Below are 27,440 nucleotides of genomic sequence, written 5' to 3' on the forward strand. Positions count from 1 at the left end.
AACTAGCTAATTTGTACATTTGTCACCCTGGATTACCACCCATTTTAACATTTCTGAATTCAACCAAAACAAGTTATGATAAACAAATTATACAGGAAACTCATTTTCATATGAATTTTCACATGAAATCTTAGAACATAGAAACTCCAGATGGCTACTAAACTGTGAAGAGTTGAATTAATATAATGTTTCCTGAATCACTGTTGGGTGAAATCTAAACTAGTATACAGTGTCCTTCTCTCTTAACAGACTTTGCTGGGCATCTTAAAAATCACTGTCTTTATTATTAAAATCTCAAGATAGTAATATCACAAAAAAATAGGTTTAGAAAAGAACTTATATGTTTTCTCTTTCCCTGTTATCAGTCATTGTGGGTTCACCTGTTCAACTGTTATGTTTCAATTTATTATTTTCCACTACTATGCCAGTATTTTCTGAATTTTTTACTTTCTCATGAGGTTTTTATTAATTAAAACCTCATGTGAAGTTTCACTTCTATAGTTCATAAATAACAACAGCCACAAAATAACCATACATTCTAATTTGCATTTAAATTTCCAAAGTTATTTTTGATATATTTTTCTCCTGCTACAATATCCCTTTGAATTAAACAGAGGATGTAATATGTGCATCATTTAATCGATAACTTCAGTCATCAAATAATGTTCACAGTCACACAGCTAAGCAGTTAGAGATTCAAGACGATAAAGTTTCATTTATTCTAATCCCATTTTTTAAAACAATTCTGAAAACTGGGACTATGAGAGGAAATTGATTTGCCCGAAATTTTACAGACACTTGGGCAAAGCAAAATCTAGGACCCAGCCAGGTCTTCAGACTTCTAGGCCAGAATTCTCTAATGACCTGTAAGGTCTTCTTAGTGCTAAATTGTCATTGTCAAATGCTAATTTCATTGGTCTTACATTTCTAAAACAAACAGAACCAGAATCTTGAACTTCATGAAAATCTTTGTTTCACTTCTGTGGGGGTTGATGTATTCACTTGTGGAGCAGGTTTATTTGTGGGATTTCACCTTCTGGTTTCACTTTAAGTCTTCACACTAAAAGTGAAACTGGTACCTAATCGTGGAAGTTTTGCTTGGTTTGAGGTCAAGTCTAGACACAGTTGCTGTGTGCTACCTAGTTTCCACACCAAAAGCTAATCTCTTCCCTGATATGTGTTTTAGAAAGGAAGATACTCTGATATTTACCTGATTTCTTCTTCAAAACCCAAAGTTTTGAGTTTTTAATAGGCTTTAACTCTAAGAAACTCAAATTCAAAGAGGCATTTTGTCTACAGTTTCATAGCTTCTCTAAATGCAATTAGCAAGTTTTAAGTCTCTGCCATTGAAATTGGGATGCCTATTTGATGAAATTAGAAATAGGACAACTGTGCTGCCACATGCATTGAGTTTTCTTTTAATAAAGTGAGGTACATATCCTATACTGTACTGACAATTTTTGTTTAAGAGCAATATTGACACATCATCATTCAAGTAAATTAATACAGTTCTCAAATACAGCACGAATGGTGGGGGGGGGTTGTTTTGTTTTGTTTTGGTTTGGTTTTTGGCAGCTGGCTGGTACAGGGCTCAAACCCCAGACCTTGGTGGTAATCAGCACCACACTCTACCAACTGAAGTAAACAGCCTGCCACTATTGGAATATTATGTTTAAATGCCATTACATGATTAGGTTCTTTTAACATGAGCAAAATATACAACAATTTTCAATGTGTTACCATAACAATAAACAGAAAGTGGTAGTTGGCTTTTCTTCATCTTTCTTTCATTTATCATAGCAACATCCTTTGGACCAAGACTGAAAACAAGAGAAATAGAATATAGTAGATACATGAAGAAAGGAATTGTGACAGAGACATTTTATAATTTTTATTAAAAATTGAGCACAGGCACCTAACATAAATTAAAACTGCTCTTTTTAATGTGTCTTGATCTGAAATTATCATTTTGCATTATTGTCTTCAAAATAAAAAATATGCCATGTATATAAATGCTATAATAAAATATCATGCAATTAGAAGTTTGGCTTTTCTCAATTAAAATTGATGGATTTCCACATGACTTACAAAGTTCTCATTAGCTTTAACAATTTCAATTTTCATTTCTGCAGATGCAACTTCCTTGGGTGAAATGTCACAGAAATACAGAAGATGCTTCAGTGAAGTTCTTCACACTCTTTAATGATTCAACTTTTAAGGAACTGACCTTCTTCAAATTCTTTCCAAAGCTTGAACTTCAGTCTTTCACATCACAGTATTGTTACAACCTCAATTAAATTGTGCAGATCATTTCAATGTATGTATATTTTAAAATATATATTTCAATTATTTAGGAATGATTACTTGCCCCCCAACTTACTTTTTAAAAGTAACAACTAAAAAGCACAATACATTGAAATGCCTTCTACATGCATTTACCATTCACATTTTTTGCAATTAATGAATAGTAACAAAAAATGGATTTGCTTCTGTAAAATTTAGATACAACCTGTTTGTTCATTATCGGGGAATAAGGAAAGGCAATGCTGTATATTTTCTCTTAAGTACTTTTACTCATCTCTTCTCCTTTGTCTGTGAGCCTGTTGAATAATAATTATGAAATTAGGCTTCTCTTATCATATTCAAATTTCAGTCAAATTCAGCTAAATGAAACACAGTCCCAGTGATTATATTGACTTAGAATTATAGAAGTGAAGGTATATCTCATTTGTCAAGTTTGGATGTCTCTTGCCACTAATAACTGTACACTTCTCTAAATTTTAACTGATAGTTAATTAAGAACAGCAGTGGTTCATTAAGAGGGGAACAAGTACACACAGAAATAACAGATGAAAGTAGGGGGGAAAGTAAGGAATCACCAAGTGGTAAACCACCAAAGCAGTCTGGGGCCACCTAAGTAGACATCATTTTAGCACAGTACATTTCAGCATAGTACGAGTAAGCAATGTTTTTGATGTTATTGACTCATCTAAGAAACTGTTTAATCTGTTTCATATACTGTGTTTAATAAGGCATTGAAGAACATAATGTTTTTAAGGATAATTTCTTTAAAATGATTCAGATTTTTTTTAATTGACTTATCAAAGCATAAGTTTGATATTCTGGAAATCCGGGTTCTCAGCAATAACTGTGATGTTACTGTAGCTTAGCACATAAGCCCATTGTGCATTGGATTTGTTTTCAAACCCAAAAATAATGTATTCTGTGGACCAGAGATTCAGCATAAGTTACTTAGCAGAAGTTTATAAAGCATCTAAAAAAACTCTTCTTCTCTAAAACACTCTAGTAATCACTGATACATGGGAGGAAAAAAGTTTGGGCCAGTAGATCAAAGGCTTATTTTAGCATAAAAAGAAAGAATGTTATGAGAAGGTATCTTCATATTAAAAGAAGAGGAGAGAAATGGGTAGTTGCTTATCTTAACTGAAAATTGACTAATGTACAATCCAAAGAGTAAAATAAACTCAAAGAAATGTCATGACAAAAATGCATGAGAAAAGAGTTGAACTAAATAGTTGACCTTTATAAAAGACTAAGTTTTTAGTTATCCATGTGCTTTTTAGAGACCCAGTTTAAAAGATCTGAAAAGAGGTAAAAGAAATGAACATGTGTTCTTGAATATATTGTAGTTTTGTATGTAGATTCTTAGTTTTTCTGGGAATTTTTCAAATTGCCGAAAGTCTTCAAATTTAAGTTTAGGAAAAAACAGGAAATGAGTGTTTCTTTTAATTGTGGTAGAGGGCTATAGCAAAGAGAAATGAATTTTGAGAAAGTTAACCAATTCTGGTTTTCATAAACTTGTATTAGAAAGCTAGCAGTGGTACCCAAGTAAATATCCCACAGGCTCACAGTTTGAAGAAATTATTTAAGGAGTCATGTTGTCTCGTCCTCCTTCCCCCAACCTTCTGATGAACTGTAGAAATGTTTCCTATCCCTCGGAAGCTCTTTCTTGCCTCTCTCTCCCATTTGGCTATTTGTACGCTTCCAATCCAACTGGTTCTACTTTGTGCTTTGACAAAAGGTATTTTTACTACTTTAACCTAAAAATTTCTCATGGTAAAGATTTAAAGTTGGATGAAACAAACTGATTTTCTACATTGTTATATTTTTAATTCAAAATTAGACTACATATTTTTTAATTCAAAATTAGGCACACAATTTAACTAAATAAGAGGTCATGATATATTGATTTCTGCTCTACTGTAAATGTGTAATGTATTTGTCTCATAATATATACACAAAACTTCCATGAAGAAAAAAGAGAAAAATGTTTTCTCCACTTATAATTGTTTTACTTCAATTTTAATTTTTACCATACTTTATAGAGAGTATAAAATAAGTCGGCAATATGCTAGTTTAAATAAGATATTCTTTTAACATAGCAGTAAATTAAGACAATTTCTGTTAAGAATAACAAGTCATCTCATTTATTTGTACAATGCACTGTAAATTACTAAATCCAACTATATCTCATGGAAAAGTCACCAACTGGAAGGGACTTTTTCATTTAATATCAAAATAATACATGACTTTTTGTACTCTTTGTTCCTTTCTGGAACTTCATAGAGCAAATGAATACATGAATATAGATTTGAGTTCTGGTGTTAATTACATAACCAACTTTTTATGAGAGGACATTAATTCCTGACTACATCATATTAAAATGTACTTATGCTTCAAAAAGTCTGCAAATTATAACTTTAATCTTCACGTAACTTTAGTGAATCAAATTTCTTAAAGCAAATTATTTTTTAAAATAATATCATGGAATCCTCTAAAAGAAAGAAGTATCAAAAGTTTTTTGAATGACGTGACCTCTTACACCTAAAGGTTCAAGATGCTTGAATATTGTTCAACTTTTCCAAAGTTAATAAACATGAGATGAAGAAAGCAGTTTTCATCTTTATGTAATATTATGTTTGTGTTCACAACTGTTGTAAATATGGGAACATCTTCAGACATTACTGTGCTGCTAATATATATTTATATACATTTGAGTGGTTCCTAAGCAAGTATATATGTAGCACTACAGTCATATTGCTCAACTTGGTCTATTTTATATATTTTTTATAGTTTCATCAGTATTGTTTTTCTATCTTATGAGATAGCTTTATCTTTAAGCGCCACACAATTAATATTATATAAATAAAACTGCATCCCCACTGTCTATCCCCATATTGTAAAGTAAGGAAATGTGTGTAGGCTCATGTACTCAGCTATCGCATGCTAGTCTAGTCATTAATATTGTTTAATTATGAACTTTGGCAATATATCTGTACCAGCACAGGTAGCAGACAAAGTAGAGGTTGAACTGCCAGCTTTGGACTGATTAAATAGGTTTGTTAAGATGTAAGCAAGAGCAGTTTGATGTATAGACGTGAAACAGCATTCTGAGAGTCACAAATAGTTTCTGATGTTGTGAACAATGCAGACATGAGAATTAAGAAACCTAAAGGCAAATTGTTCTGTAAGAAATTTTTCTTAACATTCTATCTCTGAGATACCTAGTACTACTTTCGCCCAGAGTCCAATAAATGATATATTTCTGCATTTTAGTAATGTGTTTATTTGTTGTGGCAGTCTCAATGGCAATTGTCCAAATTAACAGAAAAGAGATAGTGGCCAGCACAATCATAAAAAAGAGAAAGAACAACAATGTAAATTTCTCACATAAATTAAGACAATATAATTTAACTCTCCAAGATGTTTTTTAAAGTATTTTAATTGATAGTTCAACAGCATAGTGATCACAAGACAAAAATATGTAGACAACGAATATATGGAAAGCATACAATAGATACAGGATATTCAACTTTAGCTCTACAAAACCATTTTGATAGTCCCAGGCCATTCAGAAGTGCAATGGATTTGTCATTATTCACAACATAAATCTTAAGTACATTATAACCCACTTAGTAATAAGCTAGCAAGGTGAGAAAAAAGATATGCAGGATAAATACCGCAGTCTCTTTTTGCTTGAAACAGCTACAATCTTTAAGATGTAGAGTGAGTAGATATATATCTTTTTCTAATGGTCTTGTCTCTTTTGCATCCAGAGAGAATGCTTTAGACACAGTATTTCCAAAAGCAAGCTAAAGAAGAAAGCAAAGCAAATTATTTTTTAGGTCATTTAATAAACCTTACATATAAATAAAATAGTCTACGTGCACCTAAATAAGAGAGACAAAGAGAGTTTTGTGTAAAAAAAAAAAAAAATTAAATAAATTAAAAACTCAGCTTCTCCATTGTACTAGACACATTTCAAGTGCTCAATATGACTTGCAGCCAGTAACAACCATAAATGGGCAGTGCAAATTAGAGAATGGTTTCATCATAGAAAGTTCTATTGGATAGCACTTTTACACTTGTAATGCATGTAATACAGTCCAGAGAATACAAGAGGTTGTCCTGTTTGATTCACCTGCTATTTTACACTTGGGTTAACTGAAATCACAAAGAGGAAGTCACATAGGTAAAAAGCAGTGATAAACGTGCTTCTATTTATTGAGGGAAGAGGAAGGAAGTTTATAGATCACTTTGCAAATCACCAAATGATATTTAAGTAAATTCATTCTTTATCACATTAAGTCTTCACATTCTAATCATAAAATGATGTTTCTGACAAATCAAACCAAATCTAGCAGCATTTCAATCTTCAAATGCATAAATGAATCATTTTAAAGCTTTTGTAGGTTGTTCCTGTCAATTGTCTGACTTACTGTAGCTTCATCAAATTATAAATTTTTCTAATTTCCTAAATGGTTTATAAAACTAGATCTTTGGGAGACTGATCTTTGATTTACTATTGATTAATGGGATGCACAATGAAAAAGAGTTAAAAAAAAATCAGTACAGTTAAGCCACTCATTGAAAAATAAATGGTAAAATTCTATCTGCTTTTCCAAGTTTTCCTCCTCATCTAACCTTACTCTTTAAACTATAACCCCTATGCTTATCACCACATATACAGAGAGTGTTATGATAGCACTCAGAGTCACTTTTTATTTTTACAAAATCCAGCTCCCCTTAAACAAAACCACATTCAAACCTTATGAAATCAGAAGTCTACTTTCAGACATTGATCTGAGAGACTGGCCCACTAGTCCAGTCTCCTTTTTATAGTATGCTTCAGAAATTCATATCATTTCCTTCACTATTTCTTTCAGATGTCTTTGAATATCTAAGTCTGGTAGAAAAATATAAACCTATGCTTAGCCAAGACTTACACCACATGAGCAGCTCAATTTAGTATACAATGAAAGATAGTTTGAAGAATTTTTTGCACCTGGTCGAAGGGAACTGTCATAAGGGGTATTACCGGTAAACCACTCTTTAATGCTTACAATCATTTATCACATACATGAAGTAAAACCCTAGCCAGCATTCTGCTATCCCTAGATGTCCATCTGGTTCACTCCTGCATCCCCTGTTTTTAGCACAATACTAGATGTTGGGCAACTATATTTGTAGCAGGTATCTATCAACTATGAATTAAATGATTTAAGAAAATTACAATATTTCACAGTATGTAAGTTTTTACTGCCTTAAGCTGGATTTCTGGGTCCATTTCACCTTCAAACATTGTATTCATGGTGGTCAGTTTCTGGTTATACCAATAGCACTACACTTCACATAGAGTGTAGCTTAAGTTGTGGGGACCAGATCTGGGCAGCTATTTCATACCTTCATCACCACAGATATTTCCTTAGTTCCTACCACATAGAAACATGTTTTAATATCTCTGCTTAAAAACAACCAAAACACTTTCTTGACCCTCTCAAATTATTCTAGCTAATTTCCAATTTTTTCTGTCCTTCACAACAAAATTCCTTAAAAGAATTGTCTATTATCAGTGGTTCTAGTTTTTAAATCATGTTCTTTTTAACCAAAATCTTACCACGCAATTCTTGTCAAGGTCATTAATGACCTTTCCATTGCTGATTTCAATTCGAAGTTCTAAGTTCTCATCTTACTGGATCTATTATAGCTTTAGATGCAGTTGGATTCCTTCTTCCTGGAGATAGCTTTTTTTTTATTTGACTTCTAGGAATTAGAATTTCTTTGTTGCCTCCGTCTTTGGTAGCTGCTCCTACTCAGCCTCTTTGGCTGAATGTCTCTTATCTTCCCAGTCTCTAACCTTAGAGCGACCTGGGCCTCAGTCCTTCTCTTTGTATCTGCAGTTACTCTTGAAACGGTCTCATCACAATGCCAAACAATACTGATATGCTGGTAACTGTCAAAGTTATAACTCCAATTTGAACTGCTTCCTGAAACTCCAAATTCATATATCCAACGATCTATTCAAATCACTGCTGGTAAGATTTCATTATATGTGGTATAAACAAGCCTAAAATGTCTATGATAGGGATATGACTCTGACTGCTCTGTGTGCTCCTCTATGTTTCCCAGGTGCTCACCCAACTCCATCAAGTTACGTTGAGATCATCTGCTTAGTTCTGGCAGATAAGACCGTGCTTATCTCCATCCTTCCCCTATCTTGCTATGCAGACATTGGAGACCATGTGTTCCACAGAGTATAGGCACAAAGTAAAAGAAAAACGGTCAACATGCACAAGGCTCTGTGTAAATTCAAATGAAAACTTATAATAAGCTGCATCACTGAGATTTTAAGGTTATTTTGTTACTATAATTTTTTTTAGCATATCTCAATATACAGTTTGGTAACTTGAAATGGAGTGCTACTCTAAGTACCTAAAATGTGACACAGTCTCAGCAACTCGTTAATGGCAGACAAGGAAACTGATACTATAGGTTGGAAACTTTAACAGCCATTTTATAAAATGGCAAAATACGTGGTAAAACAGGCTTCTGCAACATCTTGGAATTCAGACAATGTGTCTTTTGAACTTCTGGAATAAAAGGTTGAAAAACAGAAAATTGGCAGTAAGTTTAGGTGGCTTTGGGATATATTCAGCAAGGAACTACAAGAAATTGACGGGCTTAGGAAGGAATGGTGTCTTTGTGAGCAAACAAAAAGACAATTAAAAAAAATTCAGAAATACAAAGTCTTGAAATGTTAAGAGAGCTAAGTGCTTCTAGATCCCAAACAATATGAAATGAGATTTAAAATGACATTAAGTGACATAGGATCAGTAAATATCAGTTAGAAAAAAGAACTCAGAGGAAAAAACATCAGATTAAGAGTGTGGTCTTTAAGGTATGTTTTAGATACCTTCAAGGCAGCTGACATTAAGTTGGGGGTGAGAATGCAAAATAAGTAAAATTGTTTTTTTAAAAAAATCTTTGTATATAGCAAATAATTGAGAAGCTTTCTAAATTTTTGAAAAGCATCATTGTCAAAGATACCATGAATCCTATAATAAAAAATGTCTTTGGCACTGAAAGACAAAATAAACCTTGGGCCTCCAACTTTGCAAGAGTAGGAAAAGACCTGAGAAAACTGCAGTTCCCAAGACAGGAATATTCCCCCAAGTAGGCCATGTGTCCAGGATGACAACAGAAAAGCAAAAAAAATCAGAAAAGGTGGCTCCAGAGGAGACAATACAATGGACAAAGAAATTCTCCTAGAAATTAGCGGGCCCTCATCAAGAAACCTTTCTCCATCCCCAGGGTAGAAGACCTTCACAATATTTTCCCAGTGAGATTTCAGAATTGATGAAGACCAGAATTCTAGATGTTGTGTCTAGTGTTCTTTTCCTTTATGAATGGGATTATTGGTTGTGCTTATTCTTCCCCTGTTCCTCTGCCAATTACTGGATTTGTGTGGGATAAATAACTTGCCTTTTTGGTTAGCAGGTCTCTAAATGAAGAATAGCCACATTGTATCTGACAGAGTCTAGTAAGTACATCCTGGAAAACCTGTACTTTGTGCTTTATGCAGTCAATAAAAAGGGATTCAGGAATGTCCCTAATGGGAATGGGTTGAATATAGTCTAAGGTTTTAAGAAGACATCAAAAGATTGACTGTGGTAGAGGCAATGCTCCCCAGGTATTAAGATACTTTCCCACATTCACCAGCCTGTCTTGCCAATATGTTGGTAGCAGCCCGTGTTACTAATTCTGGCCTATGGACTTCAGTAGAAGTGATGTGTGTCATTTCTGAACTAGGCAATTGAGAACTGGGATGTGTCCTTTATCTTTCTCCTCTGCCTTGGCAATCTTAGAGGCAGTTAAGACATATCAACATTCTAGATGATATAGCTACCAAATAGACTGGTGCTGTGCCACATGCATTGGACTTTGTGCTTGGACTTCATTGCATTAAGCCTCTGAGATTTGGATTACACTTGTTAACCCGTCATAGCCTAAGCAGTACAGATTAGGAAAGTCTAACAAATCTATATTTCAACTCTTCTCCTCGAAACTTTCTCTTCCTTTAGCTATCTCTGGCTCAATAAAATTGCCCTTTTCCGTAGTTGCTCAGAACAAAAACCTTGGGGTCATTTTTGACACCTGCCTTCCTTTTACATCCAATGCACAATTCTACAGCAAATTTTGTTACTTTTTGTTCAAAATATATTAAGAATCAAAACCCTTCTCAATTCACTACTACCACCCTAATCCAACTACCATGGTGTAATCACCTTGACCATTAAAGCGGTCTAATTAAAGGTCTTTGCTTCCATCTTTGCCCCTCTTTTACAGTGTATTCTCCATAAAGCATCAAGAGTGATTCAAAACTTATTCCATATCACTCTTATGCTTAAAACCTTTCAGTGGTTTCCCATATGACACAAAGTAAAAGCTAAAGTCCTTAAAAAGACTTAAGGTTCCCTCCCTTCTACCTTTCACTTCATCTCCTACCACTTTCTCCTTCAGGCTCACTAGCTAAGTCACTTAGCAGTTGGGTTATTTTCAGCATATAATTTAACCCCTTTAAAATGTAGTCTTCTCATCCGTAAAATAGTCATATTAATAGCTATCTTCTGGTGTTTCTGTACAGAATAATAATAATTATGGTAATAATAATCAAAATGACTTTTAAAATGTTAAACTTACATAGTACTTACTATATGCCAGGTATTGTTGCAAATTAAATTGACTCATTTAATCCTCCCAACATCTCTACTTGGAGGAATATTCCCTTCTTGGGAATTGCAGTTTTCTCAGGTCTTTTCCCACTCTTGCAAAGTTGGAGGCCCAAGGTTTACTTTGTCTTTCAGTGCCAAAGACAAAAATATTTTAGGATTCATGGTTTCTTTGACAATGATGCTTTTCAAAAATTTAGAAAGCTTCTCAACTATTTCCTATACAAAAAGATTTTTTAAAAAAACAATTTTACTTATTTTGCATTCTCACCCCCAACTTAATGGCAGCTGCCTTGAAGGTATCTAAAACATACATTAAAGACCACACTCAATCTGTTTTTTTTTTTTTTTTCCTCTGAGTTCTTTTTTCTAACTGATATTTACTGATCCTCTGTCACCTAATGTCATTTTAAATCTCATTTCATAGTGTTTGGGATCCAGAAGCACTTAGCTCCTTCAGCATTTCAAGACTTTGTATTTCTGAACATTTTTAATTCCCTTCTTATTTGTTTGCAAACACACCAAGTATTTGCCATAATTATTATTATTATCTGCATTTCAGGACAAAGAAAATGAGGCACAGGAAATTAGATAATTGCCTGAGATCACAGAGGTAGGAAATGTCAAAGTTAAGATTTGAACTTAGGCTCTGGAATATAAGTGCTTAACCACTATAGTTTGAAATATTAAAATATAAAATGCCTGGTATATGCAAAGTGTTTAATACAGGTTCATCCTCTTCCCTCTTTGTAGTATTGTAAAAATGTTTTTTACAGATGTTAAAGACAAATCTGCAATAGGGGGACAAGTAAAAATAAACAAAATATGCTTTAGGAAATCTCACATCACTCCATAAACAGAGAAACAAGAATTTCCTAGGAAAATTATGAAAATTTAAAGTAATCCAAAAGACTAATCTTTCTAAAATTAAATGTTACAAATCAAACCTTGGATCAAGTGTTATAGCACTAAGGGTTCGCCTTTTGTCAAGGAAGATGCCCTATAAATTAAATTGTCTTAAAATTTGATTATTTTTACTTGTAATCCTCCCTTCAGTGTTCAAGCCAAAATAACAAGGGTAGACCAGGATTTTAAACAGTAAGGACCTATATTATTTATACCTGGGAAGCATGACCTTGCTACCCACTGTTGTAAACATAACAAAACTCAGATACATTCACATAGGAACACTTCCATAGGAATCTTTTTTTAAAAATGTGAGTTTTGATCTTGATCACCACCATAGGATTAAGAAATGTCAATTTAATCTCTTCCCCCTCAGAAATAATAGCGAAAATAATCTTTTGGAAGTCAATTTTAAAAGTTTGAAATGAAAGCTTACCTCTTTTGTTAGGATGGGAAGAGGATAGACCATCTACAGCATAGGACATCTCAGCATCCTTTATTTCCATAAGCTGTTTTTTCAGCTTTTCCAGCTATTAAAAATTAAAATGATAATTTATTAGTCTTTAAGAGAACCATGCTGTACTTTACTTAAGAAGAGGAAGGATAAGAGCAAGAAAGAAAAAAAAACAAAGAAGAAGAAGAAAATATGGAAGAAAGGAAGGAAGAGAGAAATAAGGGGAAAAAGAAAGAAAAGGAGTAAAATAAAATAAACAAAAATAAATAAATAGAAAAACAGGAAACCTGCAGTTAGAGACTGGCTGGGAAAGGTACATAACTCAACAGGAGATCAGGAAGAAACAGATTGTTGGCAAAGGAAGTCAACTCTGGTGTTAATTAATGGGGATCCTGTAAATATAGTTTGTGTAGCTGATCTAAATTTTATGCCACCTAATAAGCAGTCCTTTTCAAAGAGCTCCAAAGAGTTATGTGAATGCTTGTATTTCCTGAAAGCTTTGTCCTTTCTAGCAGGAAGCGGGAAATATTTTGAGGTCCTAAATTTTCCACCCAGAATTCAATGCATCTTAATTTATAACAAGCTCCATTATTGCCTAAGCCCTGAAGACCTGACTCCACCTAAGTAGGATTCAGCCTGGAGCACTGCATGTCTCCAGCCACCTCTGCTCAAATGATGGGTACAGTTCTCTCTCCCAAATGGCCACAGTATTCAGAATAATGGAATTGCATTCAGCTGTATTTGAAAGATTTTTAGAAATCATCTAATCCAGTGATTTTCAAATTTTCTTTGTAGCATATCTATGAGTGGAGAAGAGGAGGTTGCTGGAAAGGCTCCCTGTCAAGAGGGCACCACTTCAGGCTCTCCAAACCAGCAGCTTCAAGCAGAACAGCTCACCCTGACACATTTCATTTGCTGAGGCCATCTGTCATTCAATTTGGGAAAAAAGATTCCCATTGTTTAAAAATAGTAATTTCAGAAAACACCCATTTATAGCCTCCCAGGTAAGGAGATTTAGGTTTAGAGAATTTTAGTTTGCCCAGGTAAGTAATTAGAAAACTAAAAATTACAGTCCAGATTTCTGGACATTCTATACTATGATGACTTCAAAATAGTTTTGTTCTTTTTTTTTTTTTTTTAGTATAATTTGGTTACTTTATTTTTCCTATTGAATCTCTTTACCCTTTCTTAGCAAGGAATAAAACTTTTACATTACTGTATTAATAACTTAAAAAATGTGTCAGTAGGAAATTGCCTTATAATTATTATTAAAATTGAGATTTAAGTATTTCACATTCTCACCTGGTTAAATTCTTCCAATCTGTTAGCCAGTTCTGTATCTGCAAGACACATTTGTCTATGAAAAATGTACATTGCAAGTAATATTTAATTCACTTTAAGACATACATTCACGACCTCATATGAAAGGCCAAGGCCTTTCTCTTATGATTCGAGATTACCCACTCATTCCTAATATAAAGTCAACATATTTTTCAATGCCCATAATATTGAAATGCAGTCACTTATGTCGTAAGAAAATACCTAATTTCCAACAATAAGCACAAATTTTTCTAAAGTAGGCTACAGTTCTAACATGGACTATTATTTCCAAATAAACTCTTTTCACTTTCATGAGGAAATTGTCATAAAAAATATTAAATTAAAGAAACAGGATACAAATTCTATATATAATTCAATATAGAAAGAAATTCCCTAAAATATTAATAATTCTCTTCAGTTTTTACAATTTGGATATAAATTTTTCTTTTTCATAGTTCATTTATTTTCTTTAATGAGTTTATCTTATTTCTAATTTTAAAACCCTGCATTTTTAAAGTATCTATTAAGGTATTCTTTTAATCAGTATTTTGTTCTTTAAATACAGACTTTTTTTTAATAATACTTCTGATACTGTCTAAGAAAGTACCACATTGTCATATTGTCACATAGTCTCTTAGGCTAGATTGCTAAATTTCTGACAAAATCTCAGTTATTTCTTAGAGAGCAGTCTGATGCATACTAGTACATCAGATTTTCCCATTCTTCGAATGAAAACAATCTCAATTGGTATAGTCTAAAGTTCCCATTCATGGTCTCTGCTCCAACCATTTGCCAAATTGAAAGAATTTGATTGGAAAATTCACTAACTTAACCACCACAAAACTACAATTAATTTGTGAAATTTCTAATAAAAACCTATAAACATAATACTTTTGAAATATTTAATAAAAGAAAATACTAATTTTACCACTAGAGAGTTGCACATGTAAAAGAAAAATATGAACAAAGGTAGCTATTTTTAAACTAGATGGTTGCCAATCCCATTAGGACTCTGAAACCGAACAAAATAGGCTTTTAATATTTTTTAGTAACTCCATGGCTTTAAGCCTGAATATGAAACAAGAAAAACACTTGAGTTTTCAGTGCAGCATACAAGGGAGCAGTTATTATTTTGCTTAATATAAATTAATATTTAGAAAGAGCAGATCAGATGATAGAATAGATTCTGTTATTTTTTAAATAAATAAAGCTTGAATTTATCCTTAACTCACCAATGTTGGAAGGTCTTTGGAAATCAAAATTTTTACTCAGTAGAGCCAACAATAGGTCCTCATGATTTGTATCTTCTTTATCTGGAAACAATTCATTTCCTGTAATGATAACAAACCACCATTCCATTCTGAATTGCTGAAAAGTGTTTCTGATTAAATGGGATTTACAGGAAACTATAAATGTGTATACTCACCAGTAAAAGAGATGTAGAGAATCATGTGTAATCCAAAAAGGTGGGCTGTTTTGAAAGTATATGAACACTCAGAGAGAGAGGGTGGGGAGAGAGGAAGACAGAGAGAAAAACAGAGACAGAAAATATACCCAGAAGGTTGCACCCTAAACTTGTACCTGTGATTATTTACAGGTAGTGAAATTGCAAGTCAATTTTACTTTCTTCTTTTTAATATGCATTTTTGAAATTTTCTACTGTTGCATTTAACATAAATATAAACTAAAGGTTGTTTTCAGGGCTGGCTAGTTAGCTCACTTGGTTGGGGCCTGGTGCCAACAACACCAAGGTCACAGGTTTTGATCCCCATAATGGCCAGCTGCCAAAAAAAGAATAACAATAAAAATAAAAGTTGCTTTTAAAAGAAAAATAATAACATTTGATTTTTTTATTTGATATGATATGCATGCTTGTATATGAGCTACTTTGTGTTCCAGACATTGCCTTTAAACCATCCAAGGAAACCTTGTGAAAGAGCTGAGATGGAGTCTACTTTTCCCATGTTGACATCTTTTCATCTTTTTCAATTACCTCACAGCCATTCATTGCTCAGGAGCCCAACTCCCAGCAATATAACTGTTTTCATTCTGGAGTAGAGATTGGGACAAGAGATTTCATTCAAGCAATAAAACACCAAGATAACTATTAGCATATAATAACAAATAACCATTGAAATAATATTATATTACAATGAACTTTCACAGGGTGGCCTGAAAAATCAAATTTTTATCACATAATTGCTGTAGGATCATTTGTCCCTCTCCCTTTCTCCTCATACTAACTGTTACAGTGTGGGCAGAAGCTAGATTAATGAGGTTGAGGTTTAGGAGTGAGAGTACTACAGTTTCAACCAGAGAAATGGCTCATAACTTGACTATATTCTTTCCTTAAATCATCCATATTTTCTGAGTCTACAAAATGTCAGTTGATGAACTGAAACCACTAAATGGCTAATTAAAGGAAGAGAACGAATGATATGGGGCAGGCGATAGCATCAACATTTTCTACATTGACCAAAGATATTTAATTGTTGCTCACTTCTTCCATTTTCTTTGCTTCATAGACATAGAAATCTGTGAAGCTGTTTTTTTCTTTTGAATATTTAAAATATTAATAGAAAATCAATGTAACTTTTGCTCAACATCAATTATATAAAGACCTTCAGAGACAGTTTAAAAGACATGCTTATGCAATATATAATTTTTATTCTAATCATTAATTAAGATGTTAAGTTATAACCTTTAATTTTTTTTTAAAGAGATACATTTTAGAGCCAGATGATAATGACTACTTGTTTCAGAAACAGAAATGTGATGCAAGAAACAGAACTGTGATACGAGAAACAGATCCATTGCCTTCAACTTAGAGAATTTGTAAGACCAAGAGGAAGGGAACCAGGAAAGCCTAGATCTGAAGCTTTTATTTGCGTAATTGACATCCATTTTCTGCATATTTAAGTGGAACATTTTTCAAAAAACAAAATTATTATACTTGCCTTTCTTTATGTTTTGCTTCCAATAATTATATCTGCATGACTATTTATCCTCAGAAATTCTTGCCACTACCTTTTGAGACAACCACTTTTTATAGGAATCTCTGAAGAAAAAGATTTTTAAGAAATTTTTTAAAAATCTCTTAAGTTAAGTAAGGTATTGGCTATGATAAATAATAGTAAATAAATTTTTGTTTCTTGTTTTCATTTTTAGTTTTTAAATAGAAATAGCTTTCAAAGAAAAAAATACATGTTTCAATCTCTCAACAGAAAATTAATATTGATAAAGGGAATATTTGAATATAAAATATCTGAGCATAGATGCATCTTTGGCATAAAGGATGGCAAAGCTGTTCAGACATGACGAGTGAATGCTTTTGCAAATACTCAGAAAATATTCATTCATTACTATTTCTATACTATGAATCTTAAAAAACTTAGTTGTCTTCTTGCTTTCAATTCACATGTGAAGTTTTTACTGGGTATAGACAAGAAATTTTAACAGAAACCTGGAAACTCCCAAAATGACAATATCTAATCCTAGACAATTTAGATCAGAAAATAACCTTACCAATAATTTAATCTTCCTTATTGACACATAAGGAAACTGAGATCAAAGGGGGTCTCAGAGAAATATTTCCACTATGCTCCCAGTATGCATGCAGATCACTGTGTGGCAAATGTTAATTAATCCAGTAAATGCCTTCGAGTTGGATTTTTCTATATTTCTTATACACATGATTTCAGAAGTTACAGTTACCACTAACTAACACATCCTAATTTTGCAAATGACACTTTTGTTGAGACAAATGACACTTTTTTCTCACATATTTAAACTGGTAGAAACCTTGGAAATCTCATTATTTCCCCAAAATAGCAATGGAGTCCTACTAAGCACAATGATTTTGCAGTCAAAATCAAAATCCAAAGACAAAGTGTGAGTGCCGTGGATGAAATCCAGAAACTTTGATTCCCAGGCTGTGTTTAGGTCTCTGAGACTGTTTTTCAACGGGAAAATCCTCATACATAAATACAAAGGTTTAGGCAATTGTGTTGCCACTGCCAAAAGAATTGCTCTGATTTTCATTGACTTTTAAAACCTCACTTGAGGCAACAAGGTCTAGTAAAGACAAATTAAATTCAAACACAGGAAACTTGATCCTTTTCCTCAACCTAGGGTTGTAAACAAAATTTATTACACTCTGTCTTGGTTCCCTCTATGTAAGATAAGAGTAAAAGGATATCTCCCTCTTCCTGACAAGAAAGTCAGTTAGATGAAAGAAAACCCCAGAATCTCAAGCTGGAAGGGATATTAGAAAGCATTGTCTTAAGTCACTATTTTTGAAATATAAAGAAATATGTAAAAGTTTCAATGAGCCCAAATTGTTTACCTAATAAATCAGCACTAAATCTATCTCTACTGATTCTCAGATTAAGAGCTGCTTTTACTACAGAATGCACTGAAAATTTTAAACAAAGATCAGTTTGTCACAATATTATAAGAGCAGAAACATTTTCACACGGTATATATTTGTAGATGTCACAAATTAAATTATTTCCTTTAACATAAGTACCCTAAACTTGTTAGAAATCTGATAAATACAGTCATTGCATAATGTGGGTGTTAGCATTGCCCTCCTGAAAGTACTATGTAGATTTCCCCAGGCATTGTTATTCTCAAATCTCTTCAAACACAAGTTTTTATCCTGATGTATTTTTCTGAGCTACTCTCTTTTCATAAGTAATTTACTAAATAATCTCATAGGATAAAAATCTCCTTTTTCTTCTCCCAAGTTCTGCAAGGGCATTTCAAAAAGTTTGTGGAAAATAGAAATAAAACGTAATATGAATCTTGCCATGAACTTTTTGAATACATCTTATTCTTTTGAAATACGCATAGATTATGTGACTGTATTGGTCACAGAGTGCAAATGTGAAACAAGTGCCCCATGATTAGAAAAAATAACGTGTAATTAAAATTAATTTAGTACAATGTTGAGTAAAATTATTGTGGCACAATTTGCTTGAGAAGAACAGCATCACAGATCACATTTAGTTTAGAACAACTACTTTAGGGAGGTTTGGCAATTAAATTATACGAAGGTACTTCAAAAAGTTCATGGAAGTATTCATATTACCTTTTAATGCCATTTTCCCTGAACTTTCTGAAGTTCCTTTGTGTTAATGTCTTAAAGCATTTCAATAAAGGCAGAACAATTAAAGTGATACAAACAGGAAGATAAGGATCATTGACTCACCTGTAGGATTTTAGATTCATGTGAACATACCTTGCGTAAGATATGGCCGTCCATGCACTGAGTCTAAAAAGATCATCACAGATAAAGTTAGGAGTCCAAAGCAAAATGAGGTTGAGAGCATCTTCTTCATGTTAAAAATCTTTGGTGCTAGCAGAGAAACTGGCTTTCCAGGTCAAGACGTATATTTCAATGGCTCTGGAATGCAGCAGAGCTGACTTTTAAAAGGCAAGTGTGCTTCAATTATAAATGTTCTAGATAATGAAAAAAAACTTATAAAATGTAATGTATCCTGTCAACATGATTCACTACTTGGAGAAGTGACAAGTTTGTTACACAGTCAGTGGCAGGAAGAACCAGATCAATATTTCTCATGCCTGCCCATTTCACTAAAAGCATACCCCACACACTCAAACACATCCACAAGCAGAAAGCAAAAACTTGGAATGTAGAACCTGTTGGTTGGATTTTCATAATTTATTGTTTAATTTCCTGATTTCAGAATTAATTAAACTCAAATCTTATTAATACTAAGTCTGAGTGCATAGGAGGCAGGTGGAAGTGGTAACAAAGCCTTTCATTTGACTAATTTAGAGCCAGGTGATGGTCTTCCTAATACCATTATTTGCAACCATCACTTCGTACTTAACCAACCAAATAGATTAAAGTCGGGAAGAGCTCAAATTAGAAATGAATCATAATGTGATAACATTTCTTTCTCACTGTATTGGAGTAAGATGGTTTCATTTTGCTGCAACCAGCACTTTTAAGAATTAAGGCTGAATTTAATTAAATTCAATGCTGGCAAATGTCCCATCAATTACCCCCTTTAATACTTGCTGTAATTGTGATGGTTTTCTTTTTAAGTCAATGTCTTTCAGTATATCTCCAGTTCCCATTTTATGGCTCCAAAAATGCTATAATGACCTCTGGTCTTGGCATTTACTTCTCCCACGGGACTTGAGATGTATCAATTCTAAAATTGACTCAGTTCCAAGTGCATACACACAGCACATAATGATATTAAGTAGGGTCAATGACCAAACTTTCCACTAACCCATTGCTAACCCATTGGAAAACAAATTTTTCAAATAAAGTTTAAGTTACTTAGTTTGATATTTAGGCTTGTTTTGCTTTTACGGGTCCTTGTTAACCAGCCACATTAAGCTCCTAATTCCTGAACACATCCCCTACTTTCTTCGCTCCAGAGCTTCGCTGACATATTTCTGTCTTCCTGGCATCTTTTATTTCATGACCATTTTACCTCTTCATTTCTGAAGCTTCTAATCAAGTGCCACCAGCTCTGTTTAGCCTTTTGGATCTCTCTCTCTATATATATACATATATATATATTTTTTTTTTTCTCCTTTGGACTGACACAACACTTTGTTTATATATCTACTATAGCACAAAATCCATTTCTCCTTTCATTATGTTATGTGTTCACATCCACTATTAAATTGTATATATTTTGAGAGCAGTTACTATCATAGTCATTTCTATCCCTATTTGCAAGCGTCACAGTGATTCAAAGAAAAAAAATAAGTGTTTGATACATGAAAAAATAATAACTGAAATTTCTGGTAATTGAAAGCCAAAAGTAGAATAATGCCATTAAACTTTAAATCCAGTTATAAAGCTAAGTGAGTTGAAAGAATAGTTGCAACTCTTAAAGTGTCTGTGTTTTCTCAATCCTAAAAATTCAAGAACAAATAGTGTCTTTGAATATTGATCTTAAAAGCTTATCATACCACAGAATTTCAAAACTTCTTTCCTTTAAATACACCTTGATAATATCTGTCATTATTTATAATAAGTTATTTAAATTAGCTTTTTAACTTCTGTTTATTAAAAGCATTATGTCAAGATGGAAAATAGAAAATAAGTATCACCTGATGTACAGAGAATATATAAATATGATGAAAAATAGCTTAATTATGTTAAATTGTAAAGAAAAAAGTTAAAAATAATATCTAAAATATACTCAAAATAAATCTAATCAATAATCTAAAACGAGCCCTTAATTTTCTCAATAGAATGCAAAATTTAAATATGAGTCAGTATTAAAGACATATTCAGTTCATGTTTTCTTAATTTAAAAAATGTTTTTAAATATAAATAAGATTATTCTGATTTAAGTTTTCATGTAGATAGCACAAGGAATCTCAGTTCTCAAGGGTGTTTTCTTGAAAGTGACAAAATAATTTAATTGCCTTCTGATAAGGCTGATGCTTTATTTCTAGACAAAATAACACTTATGACTTTTATTCTATGGATTTTGTTTCACAAACTTTAATTTCAGAAAATCTAACAGAATCTCCCAAATCTTTCCTTCTGTCATATTTTAGGTAACGTCGGCTAAGTTGTGAAAAATAAGTCCCTAGCTATTCTTTAGAAATGAAGGAGAGATAAAGACTTTCCAAACAAAAGCTAAGGGAATTCATCACCATAGGACCTCTCATAAAAAATATGCTAAAATAAGTTTTTCACATTGAAAGAAAAGAATGCTAATTAGTAACATGAAACCATATGAAAGTATAAAACTTACTGGCAAAAGTAAGTACACAGTCAAATTTAGAATACTCTAATACTGTAATGGTGGTTTGTAAATCACATATCTTTAGTATGAATGTAAAAGGACAAAACTACTAAAAATGATTGTTATGATAATTTGTTAAAGGATATACAATACAAAAATGTAAAGTGTGACATCAAAAACAAAAAATGTAGGATGGGGAGTGGAGTAAAAATATAAAGTTTTTTATGTGATCAAAGTTAAGTTGTTAGCTTAGGATAGACTGTTATAAGATTTTTTAGGTAAGCCTCATGGCAACCATGAAGGAAAAACCTACAGTAGATACATAAAAGACGAAAAGTATGGAATCAAAGCATACCACTAGAGAAAATTTCTAATCCCAAAGGAAGGCAGCAAGAGAGGAAAAAAGGAACAAAGGATCTACAAAACAACCAGAAAACAATTAACAAAATAGCAGTAGTAAATCCTCACCTATCAATAATTACTTTGAATGTAAATGTATTAAATTCTTCCATCAAAAGATATAGCTAAATGGGTACAAAAACAAGACCCAACTATGTGCTGCCTACAAGAGGTGTATTTCATTTTTAAGGACATATATAGATTGAAAGTGAAAAAATGGAAAAAGATATTCCATGCAAATGGAAACCAAAAGAGAGCAGGGTAGCTACACTAATATAAGATAAAATAGACTTTAAGTTGAAAGCTGTAAAACAATACAAAGGAGGTCATTATATAATGATGAAATCAATTCATCAACAGGATATAAGAATTGTAAATACATGTGAACCCAATGTCAGAACACTTAAATATATAAAACAAATATTATGAAGGGAGAGAGAGATTGTATTACAATACTAGTAGTTGCCTTAATACCCCACTTTCAATAATGGACAGATCAACCAGACAAAAAGTCAATAAGGAAGCATCAGACTTATAAACTTTAGAACAAATGGACCTAATAGACATGCACAGAGCATTCCATCCAACAGCATCAAAGAACACATTCTTTTCAAGTGTACACCAAACATTCTCCAGAATATGTCATATGTTAGGCCACAAAAGAAGTCTTAATAAATTTAAGAAGATTGAAATCATATCAAGTATCTTTTCCAACCAAAATGATATGAAAATAGAAATCAATAACAGGAGGAATTTTGGAAAATTCACAAATACATAGAAATTAAAGAACATGCTCCTGAACAACCAGTGGGTCAAAGCAGAAATTAAAAGCAAAATTAAAAAATATCTGGAGACAAATGAAAATGAACATACAACATATCAAAACACATGGGATGCAGCAAAAGCAGTTCTAAGAGGGAAGTTTATACCAATAAATATCTACATCAGAAAAAAAGACAGAGAGAGAGAGAGAGAGAGAGATCTCAAATAAAAAACCTAACATTGCACCTGAAGGAACTAGAAAAGTAAGAGGAAACTAATCGTAAAGTTATTTAGGAAGGAAATAAACATCAGAGCAAAAATAAATAAAATAGAGACTAGAAAAATAATAGAAAAGATCAACAAAGTAGGAGTTAGTTTTTTGAAAAGATAGTTATGATCCACAAACCTTTGGCTTGACTAACTTAGAGTCTCAAATAAAATCAGAAATGAAATAGGAGACATTACAACTGATCCCACAGAAATAAATACAAGGGATCATAAGAGACTGCTATGAGCAATTACTTGTCAGCAAATTGGATAACCTAGAAGAAAGGGATAAATTCCTAGAAAATTACAACTACCAAGACCGAATTATGAAGAAATAGAAAATTTGAACAGAATAGCTAGTAAGGAGTAATAAAAAGTCTCTCTCTCATTAAGGAAAAGCCCAGGACCTGATGGATTTATTTCTGAATTCTACCAAACATTTAAAGAAGGACTAATATAAGTCCTTCTCAAACGCTTCCAAAATATTGAAAAAAAGGGAATACCTCCAAACTCATCTTATGAGGCCAGTATTTCCCTGATACCAACGCCAGACAAAGATACTACAAGAAAAGAAAACTGCAGGCCAATTTCCTTGATGAACATAGATACAAAAATCCTCAACAAAAAACTAGCAAACCAAATTCAACTGCACATTACAAGAGTCATTCACCATGATTAAGTGGGACTTATCTTAGGCATCCAAGGACGGTTCACAAATGCAATCCATAAATGTGATATACATTAACAGAATCAAGAACAAAACCATATGATGATCTCAATAGATGCAGAAAGAACATGACAAAATTCAACATCCTTTCATGATAAAAAAAACTCTCAACAAATTAGGTATAGAACAAGTGTGCCTCAACGCAATAAGGACCATATATGACAAACCCACAGCTAACGTCATACTCAATAGTAGAAAGTTGAAAGCTTTTCCTTTAAGATCTGGAACAAAATAAAGATGCTTATTCTCACCACTTCTATTCAACATAGTACTGGAAGTCTTAGCCAGAGCAATTAGGCAAGAGAAAGTAATAAAAGGCATTCATATTGGTAATGAGGAAGTTAAATTGTCTCTGTTTGCAGATGACATGTCCATATATACAAGGGGTCTTCAAAAAGTTCATGAAAAAATTTGTATTATCTTTTCATTCAATTTTTCAATGAACTTTTTGAAGTACCCTTATAAAACTCTAAAGATTCCACCAAAAATCTATTAGAACTAATAGAAAAATTCAGCAAAGTTGCAGGATACAAAATCAACATATAAATATCAGTAGCCTTTCTATACACTAACAATGAATTATCTGAAAAAGAAATCAAGGTGACAATTTCATTTATAATAGTTACTCCAAAAATAAAATGCTTAGGAATAAATGTAAGGAGGCAAAAGACCTGACACAAAACTATAAAATATTGATGGAAGATACTGAAGAAGACACAAATGAATGGAAAGATATCATGTGTTCATGTGCTGGAAGAATTAATATTGTTTAAATGTTCATACTATCCAGATTCAATGCTATCTTATCAAAATTCCAATGACTTTTTTCACAGAAATAGAAAAAAATCATAAAATTCATATGGAACCACAGAAGAACCCAAATAACCAAAGTAAACTTGAGCAAAAGGAACAAAGCTGGAGGCATCACACTACCTGAATCAAATATACTACAAAGACATAGGAACCCAAACAATATAGTACAGGCATAAAAATAGACACACAGGTCAATGGAACAGGATAGAAAGCCAAGAAATAAATCCACCAATTTAAGGTCAATTGATTTTCAAAAAAGATGCGAAGAACATGCAATGGGGAAAAAGTGGTCCTGGGAAAACTGGATATCTGCATGCAGAAGAGTGGAATTAGACTCTTATTTCACACAATATATAAATATCAACTCAAAATGGATTAAATATCTAAATGTAAGACCTGAAACTGTAAAACTACTAGAATAAAAAAAAGGGGAAAGGCTCCATGACATTGATTTGGGCAAGGATTTTTTTTGGATATGACCCCAAAACCACAGGCAACAAAAGCAAAAGTAGACACATGGGATTAAATAAAAATAAAAAGCTTCTGCACAGCAAAGGAAATAATCAACAGAATGAAGAAACAATCTACACAATAGTTGAGAAAATATTTATAAATCACACATCTGATTAGGGATTACTATCCAAAACATAAAAAGGAACTCAGACAACTCAATAGCAAGAAAACAAATAACCCAGTTAAAAAATGGGCAAAGGATCTAATAGACATTTCTCAAAAGAAGACATACAAATGGCTAAACAGCACAGAAAGAATGTTCAACATTTTTAATCATCAGGAAAATGCAAAGTAAAACCACACTGAGATATCACCTCATACCTGTGAGAGTGGATATTATCAAAAAGACTAAACATAAAGGTATTGGCAAGGATGTGGAGAAAAAGTGACCCTTGCATACTATTGGTGGGAATTTAAATTAGTACAGCCATTATGAAAAACACTATGAGGTTCAGTGAACAATTAAAACCAGAACTACCATATAATCCAGCAATCCTACTATTGGGTGTATATTCAAAGGAAATGAAATCAGTATAATGAAGTGATACCTGTACTACCATGTTCACTGCATCATCATTCACAATAGCCAAGATATGGAATCAACCTAAGGGCCCATCAATGGATGAATAAGTAAAAAAAAAATGTGGTATATATGTACAATGGAATATTATTCAGCCTTAAAAAAGAAGAAAATCCTCTCATTTACAGCAACATGGATGAACCTGGAGTACATTATGCTAAGTGAAATAATCCATGCAGAGAAAGACATATACTGCATTATCTCATTTATATGAGGACTCTAAAAAGGCTGAGCTCACGAAAGTAGAGTAAAATGGTGGTTACCAGGGTCTTATGGAAGGAGGAATGTTAGGGAGATGTTGTTCAAAGGATACAAAATTTCAGTTAGGTAGGAGGAATAAGTTCAAGAGATTTATTGTACAACATGATGACTATAGTTAATAGCAATGTATTGTATTCTTAAAATTTGCTATAGGAGTAGATTTTAAGTTTTCACACCACACAGACAAAAAACAAGTATGTGAGGTAAAAAATATAACATTTTTATTTGTAACCTTTAAAAAATTAATTAATTTGAAAAGGAGAAAAAGAAGTCCCTTATTCATGACCATTTTTATCCACTTTAGGGAAAATCTGCAAAGACCTTTCATTAAACTTATCATTTCTCTCCCTCCTCAAAAAAGTTATTTTACTAAATTCTTGTCATGAGTACGTAACCAAATTTTTCAAATAAAAACAAATCTTTACTGTTGATTGTACTGAATAGGTAAATGAAGCTAGAATATTTGTTTCTGGGGCCTTGGTATACATAGTAATAATACAGAGTATATTATTGTTGCCATTTATTGAGCAATCATCCCATGCGAAACCCTGTTCTAAGCACCTCACAAAAGTACCTCATTTAATTCGCACCGCTGCCCCTCAATAAATATAAAATTGTAATTCGTTTTGCTTTTTACAGCAAAGAAGAAAGTTGTGGAGGCAAAAGTGAAATCCAGATCTACCCAACTGCAGAGCCTCATGCTTCACCCACGTGGTCTCTTGCTCCAATTACTGCCATTAGGGAAACACACAGATGGAAAATGATTGACTGTCCCAATAATAGAGACTCCCATTTTAAAGAAAACTTGCAAACAATTCATCTTAGTGCTTTCCAGAGCAATTCTTTCATCACTTAGTCTGTATATCAATAACATTTCCATTTTGTCAGTGTTATATTGTCAAATTGTAATTTACAGCAAACAAACAGCTCTAAGATTCACTTACATCTTAACTCTTACAATGAGTGACAAGAAAAGTGTGAATAATGAAAGTTCATATGGCAACTAATTTGAATAATTACTTTCGGACTCTGTTAAGCACTTGGGCTTTTATTTTCAGTAAGTGGAAAAACTGAACAATGTCATGTTGACCTCTCTCTGACCCTGCTGATTCATGGTAGAATTGCTAACATGGAATTAAACAAATGAATAAAAACTACATGCAAAAGGAGGAAGGCAAAACTAGAGGTCCTGGTATTCTCACAGAGATATCACTTGTATTATGTTTATTTAAAAGAGTTCAGAATGGTCTGTATGTGTCAAAATAAAGTAGAAATGTCAATTCAATTCTTTTGATTGCTTTTTAAAATTGTGTTATTGGTCTTTTTATTGTTAACTTGTAAGAGTTTGTTGTATTCTAGATCCTTATCAGAATGCGATTTGCAAACACTTTTACACATTCTGTGGGTTGTCATTCCACTTTCTTGATAGTGTCCTTTGAAGCACAAAAGTTTTTAGATAAAGTCCAGTTTATCCAATTTTTTTGTTTGATTCTTGGGTTTTTAGTATCATATCTAAGAAACCATTGCCTAATTAAAAATCAGGAAGATTTATTCCTATGGTTTTTTCTAAGAGTTTTATAGTTTAAGCGCTAAAATGTAGGTCTTTGATACATTTCGACTTAAGTTTTGTATATATTGTGAGGTAAGGTTCCAACTTTAT

The 27,440-nt window shown here is 32.6% G+C and overlaps 1 protein-coding gene across 1 annotated transcript; it reads right to left on the minus strand.

Annotated features, from left to right (window-relative positions):
- Nucleotides 1-6,087: 6,087 nt before the first annotated feature.
- On the minus strand, nucleotides 6,088-19,052 carry UTS2B (urotensin 2B). The gene is made up of 5 exons (XM_063087996.1): nucleotides 18,953-19,052; nucleotides 14,943-15,041; nucleotides 13,693-13,730; nucleotides 12,373-12,466; nucleotides 6,088-6,113 (listed from the first exon to the last, which is right to left on the minus strand). The coding sequence occupies exons 1-5, from the start codon at nucleotides 19,050-19,052 to the stop codon at nucleotides 6,088-6,090; spliced, it is 357 nt and encodes a 118-aa protein (XP_062944066.1).
- Between the last annotated feature and the right edge of the window lie 8,388 nt (nucleotides 19,053-27,440).

This window comes from Cynocephalus volans, chromosome 1 (genome assembly GCF_027409185.1).
Source record: "Cynocephalus volans isolate mCynVol1 chromosome 1, mCynVol1.pri, whole genome shotgun sequence".
Classification (NCBI taxonomy): Eukaryota; Metazoa; Chordata; class Mammalia; order Dermoptera; family Cynocephalidae; genus Cynocephalus; species Cynocephalus volans.

What these genes read in the sequence shown, in the direction of transcription:
- UTS2B (XM_063087996.1), bottom strand. Translation starts at nt 19,052, where the DNA reads ATGAAGAAGATGCTCTCAACCTCATTTTGCTTTGGACTCCTAACTTTA. An exon ending in CCAAAGACCTTCCAACATTG is followed by an intron (nt 13,731 to 14,942) that starts GTGAGTTAAGGA and finishes TGTGTCTTGCAG; the next exon opens with ATACAGAACTGGCTAACAGA. An exon ending in GATTGGAAGAATTTAACCAG is followed by an intron (nt 12,467 to 13,692) that starts GTGAGAATGTGA and finishes AATTTTTAATAG; the next exon opens with CTGGAAAAGCTGAAAAAACA.